This window comes from Gracilinanus agilis, chromosome X (genome assembly GCF_016433145.1).
Source record: "Gracilinanus agilis isolate LMUSP501 chromosome X, AgileGrace, whole genome shotgun sequence".
NCBI classification, from domain to species: domain Eukaryota; kingdom Metazoa; phylum Chordata; class Mammalia; order Didelphimorphia; family Didelphidae; genus Gracilinanus; species Gracilinanus agilis.
The window spans coordinates 71,437,466-71,448,123 of record NC_058136.1 but is presented as its reverse complement, the minus strand read 5'-3'; the positions used below and the strand labels follow the sequence as shown (position 1 = coordinate 71,448,123).

Below are 10,658 nucleotides of genomic sequence, written 5' to 3'. Positions count from 1 at the left end.
ATTATATATTTATAATAATTATTTATAATGATTGTAATTATAATGAAGTGAGAACATAATATGTGATTATTATATAATTTATGTAATATTTAAATGTTAGAATAATTGTATGTTATAGAAAATTAGTGTGCAATTTACAAAATAATCATATATGTATTATAATTATATGAGTCAAAATCATTAGTAAAATTATGTAAAAAATATAAAATAGATGAATGTACAATATAATTATAATACTATAATTGTTGTGTACTTTATGCAATAACAATACAATACATAAATAGAATTCTAGAACAATATATATGATCTCTAAAATTGAAATTATATCATTTAGGTGATTATTATGTAATAATTATATAATATAACTCTCTAATAGGCAATTGTAGTAGTCTGGGTGTGATGTGATGAGGGTCTGCAGTAGTAGGGGACCTGTTTGAGAGATGCTGCAAAGGTAGAATCAACAGGGGAAAGATTGGCTAGGAGGTAGGGACAATGAGGTGACTCCATGGATTGAGAGCCAGGCCTAGAGTTGGGACGTGCTGGGTTCAAATCTGGCCTCAGACACTTCCTAGCTGGGTGACCCTGGGCAAGTCACTTAACCCCCATTACCTAGTCCTTTCTGCTCTTCTGCCTTGGAAGCAATACACAGTACTGATTTTAAGATGGAAGGTGAGGGGTTTTTTGTTTGTTTGGTTGGTTTGTTGTTGTTGTTGTTGTTGTTTTTTAAAGACAGAATAAGGAAGGTCTTTGATATATTTATTGGGTTGATGATCTCTGTGAAGACGTTTGATGGATGACCACTTGTCAGGATGTTACATGAAGGATTTCTTTGGGATTGGTTGGACAAGGCAACCCCTGATTTCTCTGCCACCAAGGGGCAGCTAAGTGGCTCAGAGGTGGAGTGCCAGGCCTGAAGTTACAAGGACCTGGGTTCAATTCTGGCCTCAGACACTTCTTAACCGTGAGACCCTGGGCAAGTCACCTAAACCCAATTTCTTAGCCCTTACCACTCTTCTGCCTTAGAACCACTATGTAGAATTGATTCTAAGACAGAAGATAAGGTTTTTTTTAAAGACTATTTCTAAGTTGGGGCAGCTTGGTGACTCAGGTGATAGAGTGCCAGGCCTGTTGATGGGAGGTCCTGGGTTCAAATTTGACCTCAGATACTTTCTCACTGGGGGACCTTAGACAAGTCACTTAACCCCCATTGCCCAGCCCTTACTGCTTTTCTGCCTTGAAACTGATATTTAGCATTGATTCTAAGACAGAAGATAAGGATTTTATTTTAAAAAGAAAGAAATGCCCAGCCTGAGGAGGTGCCCAGTGGCAGGATTGCTCACGGAGGACATGGTGTGGACCTGTCACTGTTTTTAACCAGGCTTTTACCATCTCCAAATGTGGGAAAGGGGTGGTTTTAAGATTTTTTAAATTTAAAAACATTTTTTCTGTGGTTACATGATTCATGTTATCTCTTCTTCCTTCCCCACTCTGCCAGGTTACACATGTGTTATCACTCAGATCCTATGTCCTTATCGTTCATTTTTGTAATCTTTTAAATAGAGTAAAATAATAGAGTAATGTTTTAAAACCAAAACCCCAAATCCTATATACTCATATAACCAAGTGATAAATTGAAAGTTTTCTTCTGAGTCTGTACTCCCCCCGTTCCTTTTCTAGATGTGGAGAGCATGTTTTTTTCATAAGTCTCTCGGGATCATTGCATTGTTTTTTTTTTTTTTAATTTTAAACCCTTAACTTCTGTGTATTGATTTATAGGTGGAAGATTGGTAAGGGTAGGCAATGGGGGTCAAGTGACTTGCCCAGGGTCACACAGCTGGGAAGTGTCTGAGGCCAGATCTGAACCCAGGACCTCCCGTCTCTAGGCCTGAATCTCAATCCACTGAGCTACCCAGCTGCCCCTATTGCATTGTTTTTAATAGCAAACATTTGATCATCCCACAATGTTTCAGTTTCTGTGTATAATCTTCTCCTGGTTCTGCTTATTTCACTCTGCATCAGCTCGTGGAGGTCTTTCCAGTTCTTAAGGAAACCAAACAGTTCATCATTCCTTACGGTTTAATAGTATTCCATCCCCATCAGATACCACAATTTGTTCAGCCATTCCCCAATGGATGGGCATCCCCTCAGTTTCCAATTTTTTGCCACCACAAAAAGTGCGGCTATAAATATTTTTGTACAAACAAAATCTTCCCCATTTTAAAAAATCTCTTTGGGGTACAAATCCTGCAGTGCTGTGACTGGATGAGGGGGCAGGCAGTCTTTTAGCGCTCTTTGGGCATAGTTCCAAATTGCCATCCATAATGCTTGGATCAGTTCACAACTCCACCAGCAATGCATTAGTGTCCCAATTTTGCCACATCCCCTCCAGCATTTATTACTTTCCTTTGCTGTTATATTGGCCAATCTGCTAGGTGTGAGGTGGTACCTCAGGGTTGTTTTGATTGGCATTTCTCTAATTATTGGAGATTTAGAACATTTTCTCATGTGCTTATTGATACTTTTGATTTCTTTATCTGAAAACTGCCTATTCACATCTGAAAGGGGTGTTTTTATTTTTTATTATTTTATTTTTTAATTTAAATTTTGAATATTTTCCCATATTTACATGTTTCATGTTCTTTCCCTCCCCCAAACCCCCCCTCCCCTCTTTAGCCGACCCACAATTCCGCTGGGTTTTACATGTATCATTGATCAAGACCTAATTCCATAGTATTGGTAGTTGGACTAGAGTTATCGTTTAGCGTCTCCATCTCCAGTAATATCCCATCAGCCCATGTGTTCAAGCAGTTGTTTTTCTTCTGCGTTTCTCCTCCCACAGTTCTTCCTCTGAATGTGCCTAGTTTTGTGAAAGGGGTGTTTTTGGAAGCAAACCAAATCATACAGAGTAGTCCAGGAACATCTAAGGGCATTTGTTAATCCGTTTTGTTCTGTATAAAACAATACAAGATAAAGTACTATGTGTTGATCAAACTTGCCCAGTTTTCAGGGTTTTGAAAGCATTTCTCCCCCTACTGCAAAATTCCCTGAAACTTGTGTGCCTCCCTGTTGCAAATTGCCCAGGAACCCGGTGTCGGTGCAGTCCCAGTACGGGAAGCCTTTCCCAGGTAGACAGCTGGTTTGGGGGCCCTTCTGGGAAGGCAGTAAGTAGTCCTTGCTGCAGGGAGCAGAAGCGCCTGGTCAGGATTCCCTGTTTTGTACAACTGACGGCCATATGGATTCCTGCTGCTCCTCAACAGACTTCCTCTCATTTTTAAAGACTTTTTGTAACACCCATCCCACAAAGCAAACTTGGGTTGTGTAGTTTCCCTAATAAGACCGTTTGGGTTTTCTGAACACCATTTTAAGGTGTTGGAGCGGTTTATTTGTTTTTATAGAACTTTCAAGATAGCAAGCCTATGTGTATTTTCCTTTATGTTTTATGCCTTCTAATTGGGAATGTTTCCTTAGCAACCAAGACTAGGCGTAAGTGTGCGCAGCTGCTGAACAAAGCAGTGTTCATAACATTTTAAATGACAGGCTGCCTTTCCCTACTCCCACCTTCCCCATCCCGGCTCAAGTCGAATATTTGGACTATTAAGTAACAGGTTATATAATTGAGGTAGAGAATGTTGTACATTAAATTACGTCCTTCAACTCTCTGGACTTTGGTGCCCAGGGTTGTTCTTTTGTGTGTTTCAGAATCCATAAGTCATTGTGGCACATGGCTCATTTTCTGGAATTGGGTCCCTTTCACTTTTCCATTTTCCAATTTGGCAAGTTCTACTTTGCTGTGCTAGCTACTTATGGATGGAGCAGAGGATTTAGAAATATAGCCTTTGGCAAGCCTCTTCCCCCTGTGGTACTGTTTCTATCAGTTTAAAAGAAAGGGATGAAAGTAACTCTAAAGACTCTTCTTGTCTGATGGTTTATGACCTATGAACAACAAATAAATTCTATAAGATTTGTGTAAAGGAGTTTAAGGGGGTAACTAGGAGGCTCAGTGGATTGAGAGACAAGGCCTGAAGGTGGGAGGTCCTGAGTTCAAATGTGGCCTCAGACACTTCCTAGCTGTGTGACCCTGGCCAAGTCACTGAGCCCCACTGTTAAACCCTTATTGCTCTTCTGCCTTAGAACCAATTGATTCTAAGAAGAGGAGATAAAGGTTCGAAAAAAAGAAAAAGGGATTTTAAGTGTCAAATTGATCCCCTCTCCCTTCATACACACTAAATCATTGATTAGACTAAGGCTGTTCACAATCAGTCTCCAACTTGAATCTTGGCCTTCTGAGCCTGAGAACCGCCAAGAAGCAAATGACTTAAGCTGCTCCTTGCTTCCGATAATGCTTCCTCTCAGGGACACCCAGCAGTAAGTCGCTGTCAGTTATTCTCACAGGGTGGGAATCTGGCTATCCCGGAGGGAGCACAAAGCAGTTGGCCCCGAGGGTGGGTGCCTGATGTGTGTGGGGGGAGGCTTGCTCAAATTCCATGGGTCAGAGCTGATCCTACCTTGAAGATGCCCTGGGTCACAAGAGAGGCGATGCACATGAGGATTATGCACCGTCCATTTTGGAGAGAGGTCAGGGCCTTTGGCACAACCATGCATGGCAGGAGGGATGAGTAGGTGAGGTGTGCCATGTGGGCAGGTGTATATCAGGTGACATGGAACCACCTGATTGCTGTATCCTCCCAAAGCCTATCCCATCCGTGGCCCTTCCTCTTAACCTAGCTAGTTCATTTTCTATATCTGTTTCTATTCAAGATACAGATTTTCTATATACAAAATGAAGCTGTATCACAAAGGGACTGTGAAACTCGTTGATCCTCCTGAGTTCTAACATCATGTCACACTTTGTACTTTGTGTTTTCCCTTCAGATTGTATCCCTCATTTCAAGAATCATTTGACGCTTGGCAAGAATCAAATGTTGAAGACAAAATAATAGGTATCACTATATTATGTCAGCAGCTTCATTTGGTTTTTATTTACTCCTTTTTTAATTAATCTGAATATGCCAAACATCAACACACAGGAACACTTCCTTATACAAAGAATAGAATTAATCACAAAATCACTCATCCCTATTTACATAGAGTTCCTGGAATTTCACCAAAGTGTGTGTTAAAATTAACACAGCCATTCCCAGTGCTGCCCTTGCTTGCTTTGGCTTCTTCTGAATTTCTTTCTGCTCTCATTAGTGTATTTTAAAAAGGTCTCTTTACCTAGCCGTACCAGATCTTAAAACTGTACTATAAAGCAGCAGTCATCAAAACAATATGGTACTGGCTAAGAGACAGCAGGGACGATCAGTGGAATAGACTTGGGGTAAGTGACATCAGCAATCTTGTGTTTGATAAACTCAAATATTTCAGCTTTTGGCATAACAATTCACTATTTGACAAAAACTGCTGAGAAAATTGGAAAACAGTATGACAAAAATTAGGTTTAGAACAATATCTCATACCCTCTACTAAGATAAGTTCAAAATGGGTATATGATTTAAACATAAATTTATTTTATTATATTAGAAGTAATTATATTACATTATAAGTAAATTAAGTGAACATGGAATAGTACACTTGTCAGATCTATAGGGAAGGAAAGAATTTAAGACCAGGCAAGAGATAGGGAACATTACAAGATGCAAAATGAATAATTTTGATTATATTACATTTAAAAGTTTTTGTACAAACAAAACCAATGCAACCAAAATTAGAAGAGAAGCAACAAACTGGAAAAAAATTTTATCCCAAAATTATCTGACAAAGGACTAATTTCTCAAATATACAAAGAACTAAGTCAAATTTATAAGAAGTCAAATCATTCCCCAATTGATAAATGGTCAAGGGATATGAATAGGCAGTTTTCAGACGAAAAAAATCAAAACTCTCAATAATCATATGAAAAAGGTCTCCTTGGCATTCATAACTTTTTTGAGGGGAAATCTCACTATCATTAGTCTTCTCTAATTCTCCATGACGACCCTTTCCCTCCCTGAAAAAGCCATCTCTTAGAATAAATATAGTTAATCCAACCAGATCCACAATTTGGCTATGTTTGAAAAGGAAATGTCCTACCTGTGTGACCCTGGGCAAGTCACCTAACCCCAACTGCATAGCCCATACCACTCTTTTGCCTTGAAGCCAATACACAGTATTGACTCCAAGACAGAAGATACAAGTTTTTAAATAAAAATAAAAATAAATTTTAAAAAAATCACCAAGACCAGATGGAATAACAAGTGAATTCTCTCACACATTCAAAGAAAAACGAATTCCAGTAGTACAGAATTAGTTTGCAATAGGGAAAACTATCAAATGCCTTCTAAGAAACAGATATAGCCCTGATAAGTAAGCTAGGGAGAGAAAAAGCAAGAGAATGGAAAGTATTGATTATTATCTCTAATGAATAGCACTAAAAAGTAGGGAATAAAGTATTCACAAACCTAGCTGTATGACCCTGAGAAAGTCATTTAACTCCAGTTGCCTAGCCCTTACCGCTCTTCTGCTTTGGGATCAATACACTATGTTGATTTTAAGATAGAAGATAAGTGTTAAAAAGAAGTTAGTGAGAAGCCTAATAATAATAATAATAATAGTAGGTACCATCTACATAATACTTTATGGTTTACAAATTACTTTACAAATAATATCACATATCCTCACAAAGTGTGGAAGTAAATTGTATTATTATCCTAATTTTACAGATGAAGAAACTGAGTCAAATTAGTTAAAGTACTTGCCCAAACTTTCATAGGTAGTAAGTGTCAGAGGCCAGATTTGAACTCAAGTCCATACCTCTATGAACCTGAGCTGGCTCTGTGACAATTTATTAAAATGATTGTATACTACAACCAGGTTGGATATAGATGAGGAATGCAGGATTAGGAAAACTGTAAACATAATAAACTACATTAATAAAAAGGAACAAAATAACCCTTCATCACTGGATGAAGAAAAAGCTTTTGAGAAAATACAATACTTCATTTTGTTAAAACCATTAAAGAGCTTAGGAAAAAAGAGACTGCATTAATATGGTGAATAGTATTATCTAAATTTTAAAAGCTGGCTTTGTCTACCACAGAGGGAACACTAAAAGCATTTCCAGTAAGATCAGGGGTAAAGCAGAGAAATCCATCATCACCACTATTATTTCCTATAGGGCTAAAAATGCTAGCTCTAGGAGAAAGATAAGTTAAGAAGAAATTAAGGGAATAAATCCAGGGAAAGAAGACAAGGAATTATTGCTTCATTTGGCATTTCCCTTTGGAAAACTTTGGACTTAGCCAAAGTCTGCTTTTGTTAAGCAGACATACTTAATTGCTTCTCTTGGTAGCAAGACTTTATTTCCATCTGAGCAGCTCGAAAGTCTACGAATGTTTATACAGCTTCCTAGAATTAGGCTTAGCATGAGAGGCTCGGAAAGGTTGGACCGAGAGTCGGGTAAGGCTCACCTTCTTGGCCGGGCCAGAGCTAACCCAGAGGCTTGGGGAGACTTTTTTCATGATGCTGGTAGGTGAGAGTCAGACATTATTTGTCTCTTCCCAGTACAGTCTGTGTGGGCGTACACTTCTGTCTGCATACAGATGTTACTTGTGGGATTCCTGAGAACCAGCACTGGAGTCAAGGTCTCCCAGAGATTTCTCCCTAACCTCCTGTTTGCTTTCTGTTTTTGGCAGAAATTGTTCTCAGCCCAATTATGAACGTAAGGAAAATTTGAGCAAAGTCTCAGCCCCTTAAGACAGTGAATAACTTTTTCATTTCAAAGTGGATTGAAGACTTGAGGCCCCATCTGAAACCAGATGGAATTTAAGAGGGAAAATGGAGTGTTGCCCCAAGTTTGTCCCCGTTCGGTGCCACGGCTAATGAAGCAGATCGGGACGCCACCCCAGTCTCCTCAGTTTGCCCTCTTCACAGCCAACACCATGACAAAGTCAGTTGTTAGGAAGGCAGCCTCACTTGCCAAGGTGACCAAAAGGAGAGGGTCTCCCATGCCCAGCTCTTTTTGTACACCTTTCTGCTTGTCCTCATCTTTCCTAGATTTTCCTCCTTGTGACTCTTGTGCCTCGTTTTCTCTGGTCTGTGCTTTTTCCTGTAGCTACCTGAACGCCAGCGTGCCTGCCAGCCCTGATTCAGCTTCTGCTCTCACAAAAGGAAGCCCCCCTGTCCATACATTGGGCACAGCTGAGAGGCCGTATGAGCACGGCAGTGTTCAGAAAGGGGCTACTAATCCCCTCCATAGCTAAGCTTTGGGACATGGGACATTGGGAGGAGGCCCAGAACTGTCTTCTCTTCCAAGTTCTCTTTGTAGTAACCAAGTCCTTCTGATCTTGACAGAACTGACCAAACTTGGCAGTGAACTGATGCTATGTGAGCCAGATGACCAGGATCTCATTAAGGTGAGAGAGAGGACCCATTCATTCCTTTAGTCCAGTGATTCCCAATGTGGGCGCCACCGCCCCCTGGTGGGTGCTGCAGCGATCCAGGGGGGCGGTGATGGCCACAGGCACATTTAGCTTTCCTATGCATTGCTATGAAAATTTTTAAAAAATTAATTTCCAGGGGGCTCAGTAATATTTTTTTCTGGAAAGGGGGCGGCAGGCCAAAAAAGTTTGGGAACCGCTGCTTTAGTCCTTCCTTCCTCCCTCCATTCACCAACCCTTTGTTAAGACCCTGTTGTGCTCCTAGTGGGGAGAGGGCCATAGAGGTGAGATGAGGCAGTGGCCCTACACTCGGGCTGTGTGTGTGCTGACATGCATGCACGCAGTCCAGGGGTCATTACTGTACCTGCACGACATACCAAGTGAATGAGGGAGGAGCTGCACCCTCCAGTTCTCTGAGGTTAGAGGGGAGAAAGTCATTTGCCAAAGGGGGCATCAGGGAGGCTGCTTTGGACTTGATCTTTACTGCATGAGCTGAGAGGCTCTTGCCATGGTGGGGGCAGTGGGAAGGAAGACTGCTGCCTTGTGCTGGGGGGAGGGGGCAGGTGGCAGTGGGAGCGGAGAGAAGGGGACAGTTGTTGGGGATGTGCCAGAGCTGGTGACTGGGGAGGAGAGGTGACCTACGGAGAGGTCCCACCAAGGTCCCAAGTGTGGGAACAGAGTGAGTGGTGGCTCCCATGACAGAACAAGGCCTGGAGGAAGAGCAGGTTTCGAATTTCAGCTTTGCACATGCTGTGATCAGAGACTCTCTCCTTACTGGGCTGCACCTTGGAGACCCAATTGAACTTTGAGTTTTGTGCTAGGGGGAATGAAGCCATTCATATACTGAAATCCTTTGGCCATGTTCATGGTCTGCCTGTCCCCTTCCTTGGCATTTTGTCCTTCCTGCTCATTGACTTTTTACCCACACAAAAAGAATCCCAGAATCATCTATTTAGAGCTTACCAAGAAGGATCTCAAGGCAATTCCCTCATTTTACAGATGAGGAAAATGAGGCACATAGCTCAAGTGCTTTTTCCAAGTTCCTACAGGTAGTTATGCCAGGATTCAGACACAGGTCTCCTAATTCCAAATTTGGCCTCACCTGCCCCTTGGCCATACAAGGGTGCTGCAATGGTTTATAAGCCTTTCCTGGCTGCTGGCCTGAGTGACATCACACAGCTGCCTTTTGCCTTCTCCCTGTAAACCACCGTCCAGGTTTTCCTCAATAAAATCCAGGTGATTAGTTTCTCTGATAGAATTTTGAGGCTACTGCTTGTGTCCCTCTCCTCCAAGGCTGAACTCCAAAGGTGGGTGGGCCTGAACCAAGAGAGAGTAGGAGCCTGACTAGAGTTGGAGAGTTTGAAGACCTCTGGGCAGGGGGAACCCATCACCCCCTATACCACTCCAATTGCTATTTGATCAGTTCTCACGGTTAAGACTTAGTTTCCTTAAGGGAACATTCAAATACACTTCTCTGCAACCTTCTACCCATTATTCTGAGTTCTACCTTCTGGAGCCAAGAAGAATAAGCTTCGTCCTATGGCACAGCCCCACAGATACTTGAAGACAATGCTCATGTTCTCCCTCATGCCCTGACATCGTTCCTCCACATTCTCCATCCCCTGTTCCTCACAGGGCCTTTCACAATCTGGGTCATTTACCTCTCTTCTCCAGCTGATCACTGACCTTAAAAAACTCTGATGCCCACAAGTGACTACTGTATACCCTCCCCAGGCAGAATGCAGGGCTCTCTCCACCTCCTTGGCCCTGTGTACCCTCACTTTCCTTATACAGCCGTACATCATCTTGAACTCTTGGCACCCGGGTCACATTCTTGACACACGTTGGGCTTGCCACCACTGCAGTTACCGGATTCTTACCAGATAAACTGAGGTCGCTTTCTTAAAATTCAAGTATAAGACTTTGCATTGAAGCCAGTTAAGTTTCATCTTAGAAACAAGGTGAAATTAGAGCTGGTCAAGGTTTTAATTCTGCAATAGATTCCCCTTGGAAATGGCTTTGCTTCACATCCTCCCAAGAAGCCTAGTTGTACCACTTTTGAATACCACCATCACGGAACACTTGTATGTTTTCAACTTCTACTTTGACTTCTCCAGTACACTACAGCACAGGCGAAACAGATATTGTTAGCCCCATTTGACAAAAGAGGAAACTGAGGTTCCAAATGCAAATGTGCCCAAGGTTACCCATGGCAGAGCCAGGGTCTTCTGGACTCCCTGT

At 41.7% G+C, this 10,658-nt stretch overlaps 1 protein-coding gene across 1 annotated transcript in view; it reads right to left on the bottom strand.

Annotated features, from left to right (window-relative positions):
* Positions 1-10,036, bottom strand: part of HAUS7 (HAUS augmin like complex subunit 7) — a 29,622-nt gene extending 19,586 nt beyond the window's left edge. The window contains exons 1-2 of the mRNA XM_044682909.1: positions 9,925-10,036; positions 8,782-8,963 (exon numbers count right to left, since the gene is read on the bottom strand). Of these exons, the coding sequence (XP_044538844.1) occupies positions 8,782-8,963; positions 9,925-10,036 (294 nt within the window). The remainder of the gene's footprint in view (positions 1-8,781; positions 8,964-9,924) is intronic.
* Positions 10,037-10,658: the final 622 nt, after the last annotated feature.